The sequence below is a fragment of the Ovis aries genome, chromosome 13, assembly GCF_016772045.2.
Source record: "Ovis aries strain OAR_USU_Benz2616 breed Rambouillet chromosome 13, ARS-UI_Ramb_v3.0, whole genome shotgun sequence".
In the NCBI taxonomy this organism is placed as follows: domain Eukaryota; kingdom Metazoa; phylum Chordata; class Mammalia; order Artiodactyla; family Bovidae; genus Ovis; species Ovis aries.
The window spans coordinates 37821320-37842495 of NC_056066.1; the positions used below are offsets into that span (position 1 = coordinate 37821320).

The 21176-nt window shown below is 44.8% G+C and overlaps 2 protein-coding genes and 1 non-coding gene across 13 annotated transcripts in view; 1 reads left to right on the forward strand and 2 right to left on the reverse strand.

Annotated features, from left to right (window-relative positions):
- SNX5 (sorting nexin 5) overlaps positions 1-10110 on the reverse strand; it is a 24682-nt gene extending 14572 nt beyond the window's left edge. The window contains exons 1-3 of one of the 9 annotated variants that reach the window (XM_042230665.2): positions 9952-10061; positions 9623-9700; positions 699-754 (exon numbers count right to left, since the gene is read on the reverse strand). Coding sequence is in view for 2 of the 9 variants with exons in the window: in XM_042230662.1 (XP_042086596.1) it covers positions 4002-4058 (57 nt within the window). In the remaining 7 variants the exon portion in view is untranslated. Of the gene's footprint in view, positions 1-698; positions 755-2860; positions 4161-9622; positions 9780-9951 lie in introns of those variants that run through there. The other 8 variants (XM_042230664.1, XM_060397464.1, XM_012188511.4 and 5 more) reach the window with 8 other exon arrangements.
- LOC114117660 (small nucleolar RNA SNORD17) lies at positions 3925-4160 on the reverse strand. Its single transcript, XR_003591325.1, has one exon. It is a non-coding gene; the product is annotated as a small nucleolar RNA SNORD17 (small nucleolar RNA).
- Positions 9849-20718, forward strand: MGME1 (mitochondrial genome maintenance exonuclease 1). Of its 3 annotated transcripts, none has more exons than XM_004014287.5 (5): positions 9849-10229; positions 12221-12802; positions 16147-16366; positions 19077-19209; positions 19557-20718. In XM_004014287.5, exons 1-5 carry the CDS (start codon positions 10208-10210, stop codon positions 19716-19718), a joined length of 1119 nt encoding a protein of 372 aa, XP_004014336.1. In that variant the 5' UTR covers positions 9849-10207; the 3' UTR covers positions 19719-20718. The 3 variants fall into 3 exon arrangements, with proteins under 3 accessions (XP_004014336.1, XP_012043896.1, XP_027832529.1); XM_012188506.4 differs by lacking the exon at positions 9849-10229 and adding an exon at positions 10281-10380; XM_027976728.3 differs by lacking the exon at positions 9849-10229 and adding an exon at positions 10508-10826.
- The last annotated feature ends 458 nt before the right edge of the window (positions 20719-21176 follow it).

Sequence of the window (21176 nt, forward strand, 5' to 3'; positions counted from 1 at the left end):
AGAACAGTCATGTGGTGTGAGATCTTGGATGGAGAAAAAAATCCGCTCCAGAGTGGACCTATGTATATTCAGGGACTGTCTCAAGGAGATGAGAGATCTAGAACAGGAGATGAGCTGTAAAAACCAACAAAGGCATAAACTATTAGAACTCCACTGTGATTACATATAAATAAAGCAGACGGGTGAGCACTACCATGGAAACAAAAATAACTTATTTTTGTGAGCTGGAAATTCAAGAGGAAAATACTCAACTCCAATTTTGCCAGTTTTAAAAGAATTCTTTAAAGTGTATTTTGGGGGAAAAAGTGGCTAAATGGTTTCTCTTAAAAAGAAAATTCCTACTGAATCTAAAATATGGTAAATTCTTTCATTCTTAAGACAGATAGGCTGACAGTGGATCTGAAGGCCTGTCAGATGACAAATTGCATGGATTAAGCATCTCATCCCTCCCCAGGCCCACAACTGTAAGCTGGAGCTGAAGGGAGGCTGCCAGGATACTCTGTGTTACTGAACACAGGAAGATGGAGATGCCAAGTGGAGATCGGACCTAAGAAGATGAGGGAACAGGGAATCCCAAGTATTTATTTCCCTCTGAATTCTTTTCTTCAAAATAAAACCACCAAAGACAGGAAAGTTGGTTCCATTAAGTATAAAAAGACTAAATATATTTTCTAAAAATGTATGGGATTACTTCTTACTTCTTTGTAGTATCTCAGGAAGAGTCAGTACGTCCCGTTTTTCTTCAGCACTGTGACTAAGAAAAAAATTTTGATTGCAATAGCCAGAGTTAGCCTTGTAACAACAGCTTTCCTAGCTAGAAGAACTAAGCCTCATGTTCTTGCCACCAGAACTTGATTTTAACATCAGCTATTTGAGACCACAACATACTTAACAGTTCCTGCCATGTCAACCTAAACATGTATTTCAAATAAATTCTTGATGACACCTATGAAATATTTGCTTGTCTGGCTTAATTTTCACATGTCCATTTACAAAATCTCTGCAAACAAAGATAAAGCTTCAAGGTCAGGGATACTTCATTTCATCAGAGCTGTGACTCTGGCTCCTGACATTTCTGATAAAACCTCCCTCCTGATAATTCATGACTGGGCAAATACAGTATTCAGAAAGACCTCACAACACACACACAACTCACAATAGTCTGACTGCAAAGAGTACTGGCCACCGCCTGATCTTAACGTTTCTGTGTGTCAGAATCGGTACATGAATAAAGCTCGTCTGGTTAATGGTGGAAAGAAAGGGCAGACCCGGGGCCAAGACTAAAGAGCATTTTCCTGAGCTCAGCAAGAAGGGTCACGTTTCCTGAGACTCTGCTGCCTCAAGAGGTCACAAATCCTGGCTTCCTCTCAATTTCTGAACATGCTGACAATTCCATCTAAGTGCTAAGCCCCATAAGCCAGCAAGCACCACCAGCACTGCCTCCGGAATTAGGGGTGGAGCACCCAGGCGGATGTACATGGGCTCATCACAGCAGGAATCAAAGCTGCAATGGGCTTCACAGGTGGACGCTGAGGTCGGCCCTGTTCCCACACCTCCAACCACACAGGTAACCCCAGACTTTTTCTGTCTTCCTTTCTGGTCAGCAAAAGCTATTTCATTTTTTACTGTGAGATAGTGTGATGAGGCAGAGAAGGCAATGGCACCCCACTCCAGTACTTTGCCTGGAAAATCCCATGGATGGAGGAGCCTGGTAGGCTGCAGAGTCGGACATGACTGAAGTGACTTAGCAGAAGCAGCAGCAGCAGCAGTGTGATAAGGACACAAAGTTAACAAAGCCCATTCGAGGTTGGAAAGACTGCACCTTAACAAGACATCAAGCACCCAGCTTCTTAATCTCACCCCTTAACATGATATAATACCCTTCTCCCACAGACAAAGCAATCAACAATTTAAAAAAATCTCACAACAGATAACAGGAAAAGTTTGCATTTGGGCCTTAAGGAATTGTCTGAAAAGTTAGGTGCAAAATTTTGAGTATGCAAACCCTCACTAACTCAAAAACCGCCCCTATTCACAAGTCAAGGGAACTTCCTTGTACTGTAGCTCTCCAGACAAGGAAGAGATACATCACAGAGGAGTAAAAAGTTGCGAAATGTTTCAAGCTTCTAAGTCAGCACTGTATCCTCACTCCGGAAGAATCCACTGTGATTAAAAGCTCAGCACTCCTTTTTCTGATCCATCAACAGAACCAACACCCCACAGTCCCATGCCACAGTACCTCCTAAATACATAAACCAACAGGGTGGAGGGTACAGGAGCAGGTGGCACGCCTCCACACAAAGCCCCTCTCACCACCTGTTCCCTAGTTTCAGCAAGCATCCCCAAGCTGCCTCAGCGTGTGAAGGGAGGCTTCAGAACCAAGTCTAACCTTAGGCAAGTTAATTTTGTTTCTCATCCCCTTAGGCCACTTGTGAGAACCAAATTTAAAATATATTTACTCTATGTGGAAGGCAAGTTGTAAAGGACTACAGTGATCTTTGTGAGAAGAACAGGGAGTAAACAAGCATTTCTTCATTTGGAAAACAAAATTTTAACTGTTTTAAGAAATCTGGGGGGCCTCCCTAATGGTCCAGTGGTTACCAGCTGGTGCTTCCACTACGAGGTGTGCAGATTTGCTCCCTGGTCAGGGAATCAAGATTTCACATGCCTCGTGACCCCGCAGAAAGGGAATCTGAATGCTTGATAAGAGAACTTGAAATGGAGAAAAACTAAAACCAAACCCCTGCGCACTCCCTCACCTGTTCATCAGAGCTGGGGCACCTGACCCTGCCCAAAGGATGGTCTGCAGAGTTCTGAGCTGCCAAGGACACTCAGGGTCCGGATCTCACACCTGACTCACCTGGTACAAGGCCAAGTTAACACCATCTGCAAAACCCCCTCTTCAAAAGGTGAAGCAGTTCAGAGATGGCAAAGAGTACACCTCTGTGGCTGGACAACACACAAAGCTAGATTCAGAACCTTCGGTGGAAGATAAAGTATAATAAACGTTACCCACTGGGTACAGACTCCAGTTTACACTACTACCATAAGGCCAAATGACCAAAAAAATGTGAAGAAACCATCTCCACAGTGACTCTCATCTGCTAGAATGGGGTCTAGCTTAACATTACTTAAATCTAACCAGTCCTGTATACATGCCTGCCTTTCACATTTAAGTGCTTCTCCCTTCTCTAGCCCCAGAGCAGAAAGCACCCAGCCAGTACGGGCTACACCAGGTTCTTCCCATCAAACTGATGCTCTCTGAAGGATGCTCCTTTGCTATCCCTTCACCTGACTGCCTAACATACCGAAGACCCCTACTGGGGACAGGACCAAAACCACAGATAACCCATGTAAGCAGCATGGAGCCATTATTTCATTTGGAAAGGGAGGGATGCCATGCCTAGTCCAATACACTTTAGTAAGGAAATAAATCCAAAAATGCTCTGCTGCAGAAAATCCAAATTACCGGATTTGTAGCAAGTTCTGAACGCAGACTCACATGAGGCAGCCTTATGAAACAGACACTGCTCTGTCACTGTTTCAGCTCACAGGAAGGAAGTGTTCTGAAAGAAATTCTAGTGTCACATCTATCTTTCTCTCAATTTCTCTTTATGGTTTTAGTTCTTCTGCCCTGAAGCTAACTGAAACCTGTCTGTGTTCTATGCCAGCTCAGCCCTGGAGCACCAGTACAGGAAAAACTGAACTATGAGCAACACAAGAGCTCTGCCCTTCCAGGTAGCACTGTATCTGTGGTTCATCTCCTCCCTCCACTGTCTCTCCCCTCCCTGCAATTCCAGCCCTGCTAATATTGTACCTCAGTCTTCAAGGAACACAGAACCAAAGACTTTGAGATCTCTCTACTCACAAACATAACAGCTATGGAAAGTCACTAATTAAAAACCAGGTAAAGAGCTGCAGCAAGTGATCAGATTTCCACCACTCATCTTGGTGAGATGAGCCCACAGGGACCCATCCCTGCCGACACCAGCCATTCTTACCGGTAGTCCACCAACACACAAGCCGTCCACAGTAGAACACAGCAGACTGCAGGGCATTTGGCAACCACGTAACCCAGAGTTCCTAGAACAGGAACCCAGGCTTGGAAGAAGGTCAGTGCAGCGTACTCAGCGAATGGATAAACTGGATCATCATTTCACAAGGCTGCAAGCCCATGAGCTAGTCAGATGCCAAGATGGAACCAAAAAGAGATTAAGATGAATCATTGGCTAAAGTGAAATTCACTGAGAAATCCATCTAATTACAAGATATCTGGATTATTTTCAAGAGTTCACAAGGTGAAAGGCTGAACTGCAAGACCTATAAACATCTCCTAGCACAGAAATTCTATTGAGAATCAACATACCACTACTACAGAGGATGTAGCTGCCACACACGTGTGCACACACACAGACTAGTTTCTTCCTTTCACAGCTGCTGCTGCTGCTAAGTCGCTTCAGTTGTGTCCGACTCTGTGTGACCTCACAGACGGCAGCCCACCAGGCTCCCCCGTCCCTGGGATTCTCCAGACAAGAACACTGGAGTGGGTTGCCATTTCCTTCTTCAATGCATGAAAGTGAAAAGTGAAAGTGAAAGTCACTCAGTCATATCCGACCCTCAGCGACCCCATGGACTGTAGCCTGCCAGGCTCCTCCGTCCATGGGATTTTCCAGGCAAGAGTACTGGAGTGGCTAAAACCATTCATCTACTGCTTCCCTGATAGCTCAAGTGGTAAAGTACCCGCCTGCAATGCAGGAGACCCTGGTTCAATCCCTGAGTTGGAAGATCCACTGGAGAAGGGATAGGCTACCTACTGCAGTATTCTTGGGCTTCCCTGGTGGCTCAGCTGGTAAACAATCTGACTGCAATGTGGGAGACCTGGGTTGGATCCCTGGATTGGCAAGATCCCCGGGAGAAGGGAAAGGCAGAATACTGCATTATTCTGGCCTGGAGAACGACATGGACTGTGTAGTCCATGGGGTCACAAGAGTCTGACACAACTGAGTGACCTTCACTTCACCTACTATTTGATCTCATGAAGTCTCCCTACCAAAAGCTCCCACTCTATCAAGTCCACAACTCTTTACAAAGCAGTCTTACTTTATGTTCAACCCAAGATCAAAGAGGAAAATTTGAGAAAAAAATCTACCTTTACCAACAAAGATTACTCAGCAACATGGATAGAGCTGCCAGAGCTTAGGATTATGTCGTCTGAGTTTGAGACACAAAAGGCAACAGAGAGAATAGAAGGCTGCCTGTTCCTGGTGGAATTCTTGTGTTTAGGTAAAGGTACCACACGTCCCAGATCTTTCAGATGTAAGTATTTTAACCTCATTTTATCACTCACCAGCTACCCGGCACCCCCCAGCACACATGCGAACTTTTTATGTCCTGCTCTTGAGGATAAGGCTGGCAACACTTGCATTTGTGCCCCATACCACGGGCACTATAACTAGACACAAGGGCTTGTGGAGCTACCCCTCACAAACAAGTAAACCATAAACTCTTCTGACAGAAAACACGTACCACAGTTTAGCATAAGCAACTATCGAGAAAACTACAGTTTTCTCTCCAGACCATGTATCAGTGTCTGAACAATTTACACCAAATGCGTAAAAAGAAAGAGGGGAAGTCAAGCCAAGGACCCAATGTCTGCACTGAAGGTCAGTTGCTCTTGCACCTTCACTCTTACCTATGTATTTATGTTTTGCCTTTGGGGTACGAGACAGTTGAGAAATTTCACTTTCCCCTTTTAGAGGGGGAAATCTCTTCGTAAGAGTTACTCCGTGGGGACTTCCCTGATGGTACAGTGACTGCGACTGCGCTACCCAGTGCTGGGGGGCATAGGTTTGATCTCTGGTCAGGGAGCTGGGCAGCTAAAATACATAAATAATTGTGTTTTGTTTTTTTTTAAGGAGTAACTCAATGGCTAGTTAGAAAACATACAGGTGTTGGGGGTGAAGTATCCTTTTCAGGGTGGGGGTTAAGGAGCAAGTTTCTCACAGTAATGTAAAGATACTTCTCAATTTAGACCCATAGAAAACAAATCTGCTATTCATGCAAGACAAGTTGTCCCAGCATCCCTTCCCTCTATAAAGCTGGGTTCACTGAAAGGTTGCTTCCGTAAATTCTACCTAACTTCACTGCCTGTGCCTGTCACCACTGTTCAATGGTACTATATCCTAATTTCCTCAAGCAATCAGGACAACAGAGAGCAATACATTTAAAAAGCAGGCTTTTAAACCACGTTCTACCCTGCAGCACAGTCTCAGTCAACTCAATTCTGCCCCACACCACTTTGGCATCAGAGCCTCAGGTTTCCACTGTCCAAAGTGGCCGGGGAACTCCAACAGGCTAAGCGCAGCAGCCTTTGTAACCCTCCACTACCCAGAACCCTTCAGCATCTTTTGATCAGGTTCCTCAATACTGAGTGAAAGCTAATTCTATTAATGTCAAAGATAGTCAACAATGCTTATGTTTTATGCTATTTCTTTAGAATTTCTCAAACATCTAAAAAACCTAGAAACAAATTGGCACATTAAAGATTAGCCTCTAACATAAGCTGACCTACCCACCATACCATCTTAGAAAGTCTAAACTGGTGATTCTCAACCAAGACATTTGACAATGTCTGCATTTATTTTTGACAGCCACTAAGGAAGCCCAAAATGTCTGTCAGCAGTGCTCAGATTAAGAAACCCTGGTTCAAGCTGAAGCTCTACATTATTAGATCTTAGTCTTACTAGGTCTCATACCAAAGAACTTAGATCTCAGAATCCAAAAAATTCTCCCTGGGCCATTTCTTCCCGCAGCAGATCAAGTGGGCAGATCGTGATCTGTCACGGTAATACTCACAAAAGGAGATCTTAAGACACTCTGTGCAATTTGCTGATCCAGAACTAAGGCGTGGGCAACTCTGAGAAGTCATACTTCTAGAATTTAAAGTCATGCCATAAACAGTGGAAAATTTCAGCCCACAAGAATCAGTTACTCTGGACTTTGCAGTATTGGTGAAAATTCAGGTTGTCTCTGTAATGTAAGTTATAGGACACTCCATCTAGGCTGGTAGAGTGGTATCCCTACAGACAACTTCCACACGTGTTAATTGCCTACAAACCAGAGCATCAGCAGGTAAAACATTAATGACTGGCTCTGAAAAGGAAAACACCATCCAAAGCCTAGGTAACCAACTAGTGAAAAGTTAAGGTGAAAGTAACAAGGCTAGGCTGCGGTGGGGAGCGGGCTTACAAAGCTGTGTACACTGGCACATTGACTCCAGCTCACTAACAAGAGTCACAAAATACCCCAGGAGACAATCAGGACCCACCCTCCGTTTGCCACAGATTGGCAAGACTCACAGGATCACAACAGACACACAGTCTGTGGGTGGGAACCTAAGTGTGATGTTTAAAGGACCTTGAGGTCAAAGGAGACCTGGAGAACATGCAAACGACTGGAGGCCTGAATAAATATCTCAGGGGAACAAGGTTCTGCATAACCCAATTTTTCCCCCTAACCATTAAAAACTACAGACACCTTAGGATGTTGATCCAGCCAGTGTATGTTTTGGCCCGGACGGTGGGGGGAGGGGGGGGCCTCAGTACTGCACTAATTTATCTTGGAGATGAACCTAATGGTATCAAAGTTTTAGTTAACTGTTCCAGGGGCTGGACTTGGCAAAACCTTACTTTTCTAAACTTAAGGACCATAACACAACCTTTCCCATCAGTACAGGATTAGTTAAAAACCAAATTAATCATGCAACTGCTTTCTGGGCAAGGGACAAATCAACACCATCAGCTCAAATGGAAACCACTAAATGGAAGCACCAGGCTACTGGATACAGGCCAATTCTCCTGTTTTGCAAGCCAAAAATTCTGTAGAGGGATTAAAAATCCTAGAGATCAACTATGCTCCCTGACTTATTAGTGGGGCCAACTTTGAAGAACCCCTATCCTCATGGAAATCCCTAAGCAGATAATCGCAAAGTTTAAACTTCTAATATTTTCAGCAGAAAAGCAAAATTTTTCAGTTAACTAACAAAGCTGTATTACAGCAATATAACTGTCTGCCCAAGATCTGTCCGTCTGTTATTTCACTCTTGTCCTATTTGGAACTCCCTTTTTTTGGTGAACATTAAAAACCATTTTAATGTTGGTTTCTTAAAAACCTCAGAGCTCAGTTGGTAAAGAATCTGCCTGCAATGTGGGAGACCTGGGTTCGATCCCTGGGTTGGGAAGAGCCCCTGGAGAAGGGAAAGTCTATCCACTCCAGTATTCTGGCCTGGAAAATTCCATGGACTATACAGTCCATGGGGTCGAAGAGTCGAACAAGCCTGAACTTTCACTTCAAAAACCATCTTAATCCACATCACAGGACCAGTATCCGAGATGAGAAAGAAAAATGAAGCTGTTAACAGTAACATTTAAATTTCCTATTTCCTTACTTCTCCAATTAAAAAAAAAAAAAACGGGGCAATAATTCTATATAGTCCTTTCCTGTAGTCACTAAAACCAGAAGGAAGTAGCCTTCACAATCCTGTCCTGCTGGAGGGTCAGAGGGTGGTGAAGGTACTTAAAACCAATCAGGGATATACAATACTAACAAACGGAAAAGTCGACTGAAGTTTTAAACAGCAGTGTAAAACTAATTATGGGTCGAAAAAGGAGATGCAAGGTGAGGGATATCAAAATTTCTATTCAGTCACCTAAACTTCTAGAGAGAAAACTACCTTTGGAATCGTCTAGCAAAAGTCTTCTCAAGTTCCCACTTCTGGCTTTAGGGAGGGGGAAAAAAAAAAATTCTTTCAGCTTTGAAAGAAATAAAAACACCCCCAACGAAAACGCTCTCCTCACACTTTCAGTAACTAACCCAGCAGCGGTACAACCGTCACCTACTAGATGAAAAGGTCTGTCCAAAGACCTGTGGACCATAAAACGTGCTTTGGTTTCTAAAGCGATGACTTTCAGACTAAATCTGAGAGCACCTCGAGTTTCTAGACTACCGTTTTTCAATTTTCTGTTAGAAAAACTTTTTTGTTGACGGTTCTGCACAAACCGCGGTGGCTCACACCAACCCCTGTATTCTCCAAAGTAACTGGCCAAGACAGGACCAATAAAAGCGGAGACCTAATTCGATCTTTAATTGGCTACGATGACAGGCATTTATTGCACTGGTTACCTTTTAGATCTCCAGATGCGAGTGGCAGGGAAGAATAATTTAACATCCACACACGTGTAAAGGGCGAAAAGTTCAGCTATTTGAGAACCTCATAAAATGACCCAAGTCCCGCAGCGGCGCACTGAGCGCTTAGTGAAGTTGCAGGGCACACGAGTCCGACTTCGGCCTGGGCGGAATTTCCCCAGAATTTCTGGAAGGGTGGGGGCGGTTCGGAGCTCCTTTGCACCGTGCAAAGTGGGTCTCACGTGCACCGCCGGGCTCCCCGGGGGAGAGCTGTGTACCGCACAGGCGCAGCGTGCGCCCTCGGCCCGAGTCCCGGGAGCGCCCGGGACCACGCTAAGGGAGGGCGGCGGGGTACCCTGGGGGCCCGCGAAAGGAGCGTGGGGCCCAGAGGCCCGGTGGGGCCTCCCGGCCCGGAGCCCGAGCACGGCCAGGGCCTCACCTTACTGCGGTCCTCCTCCTGCTGCTGCAACACCTCGGGAACCGCGGCCATGGCGACGCGGGTCTCGAGCGGGGCCGCCTGGGTGTGCGAGGAGAGAAGAGGCTGGGCCGCCGCCACCGCCGGGGCGCCTCTCAGGGGAAGGGGCGGCCGCGGCCCCGCCTCCGCCAGCCTCCCTGCCCGACGGCGGAGGGAAGCCTCGAGATTCCGCCACCGTCCCAGCAGCCCCGGGAAAGGCGAGCGGCGCCCCCACGTGCTCCCCCAGGGCGGCCTCCCCCGTCCCCGCTGCCGTCCATCTTGGAGCCGGGCAAAGAAGCGACGCGGGGGCCTACCCTCGCTCCGGGCCACCCGGAAGCCGCCAACCGCAGGGCCGCCCTGGGGACGCGGAAGCCAAGGAGCTCTAGTAGCGAGGTGCGTCTCAAGAAAGGGCGCGCGCCTCTGTGCCGGAGGAATTTATTACTCAGCCAGAGGCCAAGATGGCGACGAGCTCTGACGTCACGAGACCTCGCGAGAGAGAGAAATGGCGCGATTTGGAGGCGCCCGCGCTCTCGCCGGAGGGAGAGTTCCCCCCCAACTGAGCGCCGGAGAATGGACGAAGCTGGGGGACCAGGTATAGGGGCGGGGCATGAGCGCCGCAGTGCTTGCTGGGGCCGCCGTGCCTGGGCGGGGCCTAGCCTGAGGGCAAAGCGCGGGACGGACGAAAGGACCAGCCCGCGGGGTCGTTCGCGCGCTGAAGCTAGCGGAGGGCACCGGCTTCTGAGGTACCTCCTTGCCGGCCGTTCCCTACTGTGATTCTCGCGCGAGGGTCCGCCGCCGGCCTGGTCCTGTGGGGCTCCGCCGAAGCGCGTACATGGCGGCGGGGCCCTGCTGACCGCCCCTGGCGGTTCAAACCGGTTGGGAGCGCGAGTGCCCAGTGTTGAATGGATCCTAGCGGCGCCCACTGTAGGGGGTGTGAGGGGTTAGATGAGAGCTCTCCCTCCATGCTACTTTTCAGAGAGTCTGGTTTTCAATCTTATGGTTTCCTGGGGAGAAGTGGGGAGGAATAAATGGGAGATTTGGGAGTGACATATTGTTGCTCTTGTTCAGTCGTGTACGACTCTTTGCGACCCATGGACTGCAGCCCAGCAGGTGGACTGCAGCACGCCAGACCTCTGTCCTCCACTGTCTTCTGGCGTTTGATCAAATCCATGCCCATCACGTTGGTGAGGTGAGCTTCCCTGGTGGCTCAGACGGTGAAGATAGTGATGGTCTCTCACCGTCTTATCTTCTCTTGCCCCCTTCTGCCTTTGCCTTCAAGCTTTCCCAGCATCAGGGTCTTATTGGAAAGACCCAATCTTTCCTTATTGGAAAGACCGCTCTTCACATCAGGTGGCCAAACTATTGGAACTTCAGCAGCAGCCCTTCCAGTGACTATTCAAGGTTGATTTCCTTTAGGATTGATTGGGTTTGATCTCTTGGCTGTCTAAGGGACTCTCAAGAGTCTTCTTCAGCACCGCAATTTGAAAGGGTTGTGACACATACCCTACTACTTCTGAAGAAGGAAATGGCAACCCACTCCAGTATTTTTGTCTGGAGAGTCCATGGCGTAGCAAAGAGTCGGACACCACAGCACATAGGCAAACAAGGACCTGCTGTAAAGCACAGAAAACTCTGTTCGATACTCTGCAATGGCCTATATGGGATAAGAATCTTAAAAGAGAGGGGATATATGTGTATGTATAACTGAGTCACTTTGCTCTACGCCTAAAACTAATATAACATTGTAAATCAGCTATACTCCAATAAAAATTTTTTTTCAGAAATCTGATGTTTAGGGATTAGTGGTTAAACTGCTAGTGTGACCACCAGGCCCCTCTAGCGTCCTGTCCTGTGTTTCTTTGTATCACACAGAGCTCCCTTCATAGGCGGCAGTTGGCACCATAGTGAATTTTAGGGACACGTTGTCCCAAGCTGTCTACTAGTTCACGTTTAACAAATGCTGGTCCTTCAAAAGTAGTTTTGTACAGATAGTACCAATTCCAAGCTCAGCTGCAGGACAAGACAAGAAATTGACTGATAAGTTGTTGAGACAAGGAATAGCAACTTTATTTGGAAAGCCAGCAGACCTAGAGGATGGTGGACTAATGCCCCAAAGAGCCATTTTTCCAGAGTTAGAATTGAGACTCCTTTTATCCTAAAAGGAGGGAGTGTCACTGGTTGTTGCAAACTTCTTGGTGCAGGAATCCTTTGTTGTAGCTGCCCGGGGAGGTCTGGTCACAATGCTCCTAAAAACCTCAAACAAGACAATTATTTTCTGTTCTGTAACTTTTTATGCTTGGAAACATGTTAATACCTTTAAAGATCAGAACTCTGAGGATGGGCTCTCCTGTATATTCCAAGCTATAGGCATAACATTCTCCTACAAAAGGTGTAAAGACCATATTAAGCCCTGGCAGGGAACTACAGTTTAAAAGAATAGATCCAATATGGAGTCAGGTTTGTTCTCTGTTAAACATGTCTAAAAAGTTATTGAACACAATTTTAAAGAGCAGTATACAGTTGCAGCTTTCACTTTCATGGTTCAAACATTTAACACATCTAACACCACTTTCTCTTTGATAGGAAAGCAGAAGTTAAAAAGGCCTTCAACATTACAAGTATACCAGAGGGAAGTGAAAAAAAGTTTAAAGATGAAGGTATTTCAGACCATCTGTAGACAGCTTCAAAGTTCAAAGAGGTTTTTTGTAGAAGCAGCCCCCTGTGTTGTTTTCTCCACTTCCTCTTATTTGCGTGGCCGGAAGAAAAGAGTGAACCCTTATGAACAAGTGGACCAGGAAAAATACTCTGATTTGGTCAGGTCTGTCTTGTCATTCAGAGACCATGCTCGGACTCCACAGACTCTGTTCGAGGAAGATGCTTTACTCTATGGACCGGTGAGTAAGAGTAAGGCCCCAAAGCAAGAAGAAGAAGCAGGAGTTCCACAAAACTGGTTTCCTCTGTTCAATCCAGAGAAAAGCATAAAACCAAACCCAGCAAGGGATCCTCCAGTTCCTCTGAAAATCCCTTTGCAAAGGAATTCGATACCAAGTGTGACCCGAGTCCTGCAGCAGACCATGACGTCAGAACAGACTTTCTACCTGGAGAAGTGGAGGCAGCGCATGATTCTGGAACTGGGAGAGGATGGCTTTGCTGAATATACTTCAAGTAATCTTCTCAATCCTGATGCTTACAGTTATTATGTTTCCCAGAGTAGAAGGCACCCCTATAGCTAGTGAGGAGCTGCTTTCAGATGATAGTATTAACAGCATTTTTTTATAACTCACTTCTTTATCATGACAACCCTATGAAGCACAGTTACAATTATCCCCATTTTACAGATAAAGCAGAGAGATCAAGCACTTTGACTAAACGATGTATAAAATTCATTTGTTTTATAAGCTGTAGACTTCAGTATTAGAATTTCCTGTTTTGTTTTGTTTTTTTGATGGAATAGTCAATCATCACATAATGGAGTTCTAGTTGTTGCTAGGCATTCTGTTCAGAATCTAGTAAATGCCCCCTTGGTCTGCTTATCAGCAGAGACTGACTCGTAAATTTAAAGACTGGCAATAAGTGAGAACGTGTGATCTGTATTTAGATCTTAGTAAACTGAGGTAGATGTTCAGAGCCTGCAACTCCTGTCCTAACTCACTAACTTGGACAACCAAAGAGAATAGCTTTTGTAAAACATATTCCACCCAAAAGCAAGGTGAAAGAAGAGACTGTTAGTACAGGTGAATTCGCTGCTGTCCCAGCAGGATCACAGTTGTTAAAGCTGAGTTTGCACTGAGCATCCTTTAGTCCCCGCTTCCTAGAGTGCAGGACATGCACCCGTACTGGTCCAGAAGCACTTTAATTTTTAATACAGAAGTAATACTTTGAGGCATCTTAGAACAAAGATATGTGTGTGCATAGCACATTAAACTTGTGGTCACATGTGTTTTAAAGGAAAAATGTTAAGTATTTAGGTGGCGTTTGGATATGGCGAAAATGGTCAAGCCCCATATAAATTCCTCAGCTGCCTCAGCCAAGGACTGGATGCCAGAGCTGACTACCTTCTTAACCTGGTTAATTAGTAACAACCACCAAATTTCTCAGCTTGTTAAATGAGCAACATTTTTAAAAAATATTTTAATGGCATTTAAAGTTTTTTATCTGAAACACTAGCATTTAAAATGGACATTGTTTCCTATGGAAAGTTTTGTTTTGTTTTATTCTCTTTAAACCAGAAATATTACAGCTTGTGGGAATCTAAGAAACCTGCTGGGATGTTGCATACCTAGGTCTGTAGCTCTTGGCACAAAGGAAGGAAGTACTTTGCTGGCTCTTTGATAAAGGGTAGGAGTTGTTTGGTTTGAGCCAGCCCACTATCCCAGGCAGAAAGAAAACTGGTTGACTCCATGAAGTCAACTTTATAGATCTAGATTACTATGATATGATTTCTCCGTCAATTTAGGATCAACCTTAAACAGGCAGAATTAAATTTTTTTTTTTTTTTAATAATAGGGCAATCACATACAGATTCATGTCATGGCCCAAAATAAAGAAGAAAGAATAAGAGCAGGAAGGGACGTCCCTGGCAGTCCAGTGGCTCCACTGCAGCAGTGCTAGTTCCATCCCTGGTCAGGGAACTAAGATGCCACATGCTGCACAGTGTGACCAGAAAAACCCCAAAACAGGGTCATTTTCCCAAGCACCAATTTACCTTTTGAAGATTGCAGAGGATAAGAAAGTCTGACTTTGATTTATACTTGTGTTGATCCTAGAGGGAAAGCTGGCAGTTATTTTTTCCGGGGTTGCTTTTTTTTGTTTTTTGTTTTTTTTGCTACATTGAATAGTTTTTTAATTCTAAAATACCCATGCTTGTCAGTTAGAATATAGGAGATTCATGATTTTTTTGTTGTTAATATAAGACTTGAAAACACTGCACTTTCATTCCTTTAATTTATTCAAGGAACACTCTAACTTAATTGCTATCTGCAATAACTCTTAAATCTTTTAAAATTTATTTTCACAAGTTGAATCATGTTTAATGTTCTTAGCTTTACAATCCTAAGGGATCCTGTAACCCAGATCCTCGTGTTTGTTGCCTCGCACCTTACACGTGAAGAGCTCGCCAGGGATAAAGACTGCACTGGAGAATGGGTTGTCTCTTAGCTTGGCTGTTGATAAAGCAGTTTTTTTCCTTCCTGTTTTTAACATGTTTGTGTTCTGCTTCATTAAAGCTAATCTGTAGATGAAAACTACACTTCTTTTCCCTGGGTTTTAATTCCATAAGCCTTAAACATTTGTAGGCCTTTTATGTACTGATAAATCCAGTTAAGCCAGGTAAATTTGGAGTGGAATAACTTAGGTCCTCAGTTGAATTTCACTTCACTTTCTAAGTTGTGTCCCTAAAGCAATTCCATTTTTTGCCAGTAATAGAACTGACCTTTCAAAACCTTTGTAAAAACTAGTTGGCAAAGGTAACATGGTTTGACATTGCCTCATTAGCTGAGATGACTCCCCATTTTCTGTGGGTGTGTCTCCAAGCACATATATTTCCTCCTCTGTTTCTGTGTGTCACTCTACCTGATGGCCCCTGAGTTTTCTTCTTGCTCTTCTGGGTGATGGGCTGGAATGAGCTTGGACTCTGAGGCCAGGCCCATGCAGCTTTTTGCTTTTGGGCAATTTAATAGCCACTGCCTGGGCCTCATTAAAATGGGAGTGAAGAGCCTTATCTTGCCAGGTTGCTGTGTTTGAAAGTTAACAGTTTGAAAGTGCCAAACAGCGCTTAGCATAGCAACACCCTCTGTCTTTCCTTCCTTAATCAAGAGTCAAGTGAATATATAATATATCTCGCACTTGTTGAATATGTTTATGTCCTCTTTTCTTAAAAGTGTGTGAGAGAAAAAAAAAAAAAGAGGACAGAGCCGCTATCTCAGGCTGCTTTCGTCCTAAAAGCAAGCGCAGGTGCAGAATGTCATGTTTTCCTCCCCTCCCCCAAGCCCCACAATGTTAATTCCTGCATGCCTTGATTTTCATGCCTTTCCTGTCACTAAGCCTATTGGTAAAGGATGCCTCCACCAGTGTTCATAAGTCAGATTTGGTTGTAAAAAGAACTATAAACAAGCGCAGTTCTCTAAATGTCTAACAACTATCACAGCTGGTTAACTTACTGGTTACCTACATTAAATGAATTCTAAAATTCACAGTGCTATGTGAATTCACTAGATACGGTCCTGTAGCCCCCCAAATCTTCAATTCTAGCTTTGGCCTAATTCTACTAGAAATGCTTCAGTTTAATCCATTGTATTATCTAAGCTCTTCTAGTCCCTGTTGTTCTCAAAATGCATTCTTAGGCATTCTTAGGAGGCTGAAATATGGTTTCTTAGAGGTTGTCACTTAAAGGAAATTCATGTGATTTTTAATTTCACTGTTCAGAGTCTTACAGAGTATTTGTTCTTTAGTACTAGCTTTGTTTGGGATATTTTGTTGTTGTTGTCCGTTTCCTCTGATTTTCTTTACAGACATGTTTTTACAAGGGAAGCAATTTCATGGAGCCTTGGAAAGCATACTTTCACCCCAGGGGAACTTAAAAGAGAGAGATGAAAGTCTCCTTGAATCTGGCTATGTCCAAAGTGTGCAGCATGTTTTGAAAGACATCAGTGGAGTGCGGGCCCTGGAAAGTGCGGTTAAACATGAGACCTTACAGTATGTGGGTCTTCTGGACTGTGTGGCTGATTATCAGTAAGTATATTTGGTTTTTCACATCAAGTGTGGAGGTGAGAGAATTCTGGGTGGACACACGGTTCCCATCCAGCACTAGTTTTTCCTCTCACCTCCTGCTTCAAGGTAGAGCCTGTGCAAAGTCGCATCAGGTGAGAGCCACATCATCCTTGTCAATCTGTGTGCCCAGGTCAGGGTGTTTGGCGGAGGAAAGGTGTAACTGTCCAGTATGGCTAGGATGGCCTGTTTTCCAGCATGTCCCCCCGCTCCCTACGCTCAGGCAAGGTACCAGCCATAAGATCCAATCTGATTCCTGCATTGTTTTTCCTGTTTTGCTAAAAATGACACCGTGGTCTGTTGGCCCTGAAAATCAACTTTCTTCAAGGCTTCCATGCAGTGTTTGACATGCATAGGAACACTGAGCTCACTAAAACTTCCTGTGATCTTTAAATTGCTGCTGTTACTGTTTTCCCCACTTATTCCAGATTTCGAGTGTAGATATAATCTGCAGATATCCATATTCCCCAAAAAAGCATGTGAGCAATAAAGAGGGTGGGGGCAAAATCTGTTAGTATAACCCATGGAACTCTAGTTAAAAGATACTGGGCTCTGGAGACAAGCTGCCTGAGTTTGGTTTCTGGGTTTTCTTCTTAACTTTGGGCTACTTACTTAGCTTCTCTGTACCTCCATTCGTTCATCTGTAAAATAGGACAAATAATAGTACCTACCTCACAGGTTTGTTACAGAGGTTAAATGTAATCCTGGTACAGTACTTAAAATGCATACTATCTGCTCAGAAAGTGTTAGCTTTGTTATTTTGACCCTCTTCTCTCTTTTTAACTGCTGTTTAGTATGAATGAACTGTATTCACTTCCATATTGGGAGCTCTGGGTTATTTCTAGAGTTTCACAGTTACAAACTGTAGCAGTGACCAGGTCTCCTCGTGTTCTGTCCGGACAGTTTTTTCCGGCAGGTGCACAGGTTCATTGGTTTGTTTTGGTGAGCGACCTATGAGATATGAATAAATCCAGTCGATCTGAAGTAGGCCTGAGCACAAATAATTCTTAAATTCTCCAGGCACTTGTCACTTGCACCCGGCATAGCAAACCATTGCTCTATGGTACAGACCTGAAAGGGAAATTGCGGGGTCACAGGGAACGGGTGTTTTAACACTATGTCTCATCATTCCAGTCTGTTTTTCAAAATTAACTAGGCTAAGCACCTTTTCATTTGTTAAAGAGCTATTTGTGGACTGTCTTACTGCAATTTTAATTTGGGTTTATACTATTAAGATTTTTTTTACATAATATTAAGTTCTATAAGTTATAGCACATTTCTGGTACATGGCAGAAGTTGATACTGTAGGATATTTTGATTTTATCAAGGGAGAGAACTGGGAATGGTAGTCCCCTGGGGATGATGGGACCTCTCTTCGTTTGCAGAGATTGTCAAGCTTTACAGGATGGAAAACAGTTACAAAGATGATGTTATTACCTCCACATCTGTACCATCCGGTAGGGTAGCGGTGGGCCCCATAGGTCGCTAAGCGCTTGACTAGGGCTGGTCCAAACGGACGTGTGCTGTAAATACACAAACTAGATTTCAGTGAGTTCGCACAAAAAAGAATGTAAAATATCTCACTAACAACTTTTTAATGTTAATTATATACTTAAATGATCATATTTTGGATATATTGGGTTAAATAAAATGTTAAGATTTTACCTGTTTCTTTTTGGATGTAGCTACTGGAAAATTTTAAATGGTGTGTATAGCTCACATTTTCTTTCATTTAGTCAGCGCTCCTCTAGCCTGGTTTTATAAATACCTTCAGTTCAGTTCAGTCACTCAGTCGTGTCCAACTTTGTGACCCCATGAATTGCAGCACGCCAGGCCTCCCTGTCCATCACCAACTCTCGGAGTTCACTAAATACCTTGCATAGGTTCTAACTCCAGGGCTATGTTAACAAGGAGATCTCCCTCTGAACAGCTGGTTTTGAACCTGAAGTCAAGGCAGAGCAGTAAGCGCGCTTGAGGGTCACTGGTTCTCAACCCATCTGCCCTGCAGTCCTTTTAACATGGGGTTGGCAAGTGTAAAACCCCACCAGGATGGGGGAGAGGGAGGAAGGTACTGGTTATTTTACTAAAAAAAAAAGAAGTGGCAGGACTTTTTTTCTTTTCCCAAGATCCCTAATAGAAAATAATATATCCCTTCCCTGTGTGTAAACTTCTAGGACAGGAACCAGGTCTTCTCATTTGAATTTATACATATTGCTGCTACTTTTAAGTGTTGATGGACTTGAACTCCAGCTTTGGTTTCTGAGGCGCCATGATGCTTGGTCCCTTACAATGGGGACTTTGCTGCTGGTCTGTTGTGGTTCATTCTGATAGACGTTAGAAGCAAAGCAGATGTAGTTTCAGTTCCCTTGTCAACTATTAAACTGTGGAGGTCCAAAGAGAAGCCTAGAAAGTTTAGAGGCTTGCTCTGGGGAGACTGGGCCCTCGCTGCAGCCCTGTGGTCAACCCCTTCACACCTCATCACTGACCTGAATGAGGGGCTCAACACCTCTTCAGTTCCAAGGAAAGCTCAGGAGGGCTGTCTGCTTGGAACTGGGGGCAATGGAAGCCATAGTCATTGGGTGACAAGCAGCAAACTATAGTAAGAAAAGGGTTAACCTAACAGAGTCTCAGTTTGAGCTGTCACCTTCAAGGGCTTCCTTTGGTTTCTCTCTAGGGGCAAGCTTTGTGTGATTGATTGGAAGACATCAGAGAAGCCAAAGCCTTTCATCCGAAACACATTTGACAACCCACTGCAAGTTGTGGCATATGTCGGTGCTCTGAACCACGACACCAACTACAGCTTTCAGGTCAGGACGCAGAGCCCGGCTTGCTTCAGGCTTTGCCCATGCCAGGCCATAGCGCCTTCAAGTTCTGTCCTGTGTGCGTCCGACTGCTTCCTCTGTTCTGTCCTTCTGCACTTCACAGAGCACTTTCCCCACTTCCTGGGCTTTTTGTTGTTAATAGTTCTTTAATGATCACAGCGGGTTCTTTATGTTCATCTTTCTGTTCTTGTGTATCATCAGCCCGACTTAGAAACTGAGGTGGGAGCTCTCAGTGCTGATTGTTTTGCTCTGGGCTTGCCCTGGAGTGAAAAGGGCGCGAGCTTCTGTCCTGCTGCCGCTGCAAACTCTGAAATCGCCCTGCTCTTTCCTAGGTTCAGTGCGGCTTGATCGTGGTGGCCTACAAAAACGGGTCCCCTGCCCACCCACATTTCATGGACGCTGAGCTCTGCTCCCAGTACTGGGCAAAGTGGCTTCTTCGACTGGAAGAATATACAAAGAAGGAAAAGAGCCAGAATATCCAGAAACTAGATTAGGGGCAGGAAGCCTCATGGGAACAGGAAGTGCTTGATCACAGTTGGGAAGTTGTGTCGCTGTTTGCTGTGATCTGAGATCAGGTGCCATAGGGTCTGAGAGCTACATCAACACAGGCGCAACCAGTAACTTGTTGGAATTATTGCAACTAAAAAGATGAAGCCAGAAAAGTTAAATTCAAAGAATTGGACTCGTGCCCATAAAAGACCAGCTCTGCTACCTCTGGCTGGCATTTTCCTGGATAAGGGGCAGACAGCACTGGACTGGCACAGTGTTGGTGACTCTCAGACCTTCTGTGTCCAGGGCAGGACATTCAGTCTTCGCACTGAGACATTCAGGGTGGTGAGGTTTGGTGTGCCAAGTGCTTTCCTGAGGCACACAGTGGGGATGGGGCCACACACCCCCAGGGTGTGTGTGCAGTGAGAATTCCTATCAGCTAACTGCTTCTGCCAGTGGAGGTTCCTAAATCATGCCTTAGGTTTTGGGGTTCCCTGTATTTCATATGAGGAAGAAAGCATCCATTTACCATTTTTAAAGAATAAACATGTGATCTCTTAGCCTCCAGTAAACATTGCTCTCCCGAAAGATGGTGCACACTCCCCCTATCGTTGCATTGCCCCTTGGCCTTCTTCCAGGTAATTCTCAGAAGTAGCTGGGCCTTCTCTGAGAATCATACTTCTGGGTATTTTGGTAGCTATCTTCTGGTTTCAGTCATGGAACCGTGTACATGGAGAAAATTGTTTATGAAATTTTCCAGCTACGGGGAATAATAATGACATGTTTTGGTTTCTTTTTTTCCGTGATCAGTGATAAAATTGATTAGTAGTCACTGGGTTTGGGAAACCTAAATAAACGCCCACTACCACCCTGAGGGATGGCTCCCTGTGTCATGGAGAAGGTTAGCACTTAAGTTACAGTTGCTATCTTAAAATAGTAGGTGCTACAATCACTTTTTGCTTTCATTAGCCATTAATTATAAGAAATAAAAGATGAAGTAAAGGCTTTTGGTTTTGCTTTTTATTTAAATATGTGCATTTACAGGGTGATTTCACAAACCTGGAATTGTTTAGATTTTGTTTGTAAATTCAGAATCTTAACCCATCTTAATCTTGACCCAGTAGCTTTGGGATGTGTTATATGTATATGCACACACGGTCACCTCACAGGGAACGTGAGCTTTGAGTGGGGCGGAGGATTGAGGGAGACTTTGTGATGACCCTCCACACCTCTCATGCTTTTCAAGCGGCCTAGTGAGTGAATGAGTGAAAATTGCTCAGTCGTGTCCAGCTCTGCAACCCCATGGACTGTAGAATCCATGGAATTCTCCAGGCCAGAATACTGGAGTGGGTAGCCTTTCCCTTCACCAGGGGATCTTCCCCATGCAGGGATCAAACCCAGGTCTCCCACATTGCAGACAGATTCTTTACCAGCTGAGCCACAAAGGAAGCCTCTCAAGCAGC

Coding starts and splice junctions, on each gene's coding strand:
- MGME1 (XM_004014287.5), top strand. CDS start 10,208: ATGGACGAAGCTGGGGGACCAG. Junction 10,230..12,220: donor GGACGAAGCTGGGGGACCAG/GTATAGGGGCGG, acceptor TCTCTTTGATAG/GAAAGCAGAAGTTAAAAAGG. Junction 19,210..19,556: donor ACACCAACTACAGCTTTCAG/GTCAGGACGCAG, acceptor GCTCTTTCCTAG/GTTCAGTGCGGCTTGATCGT.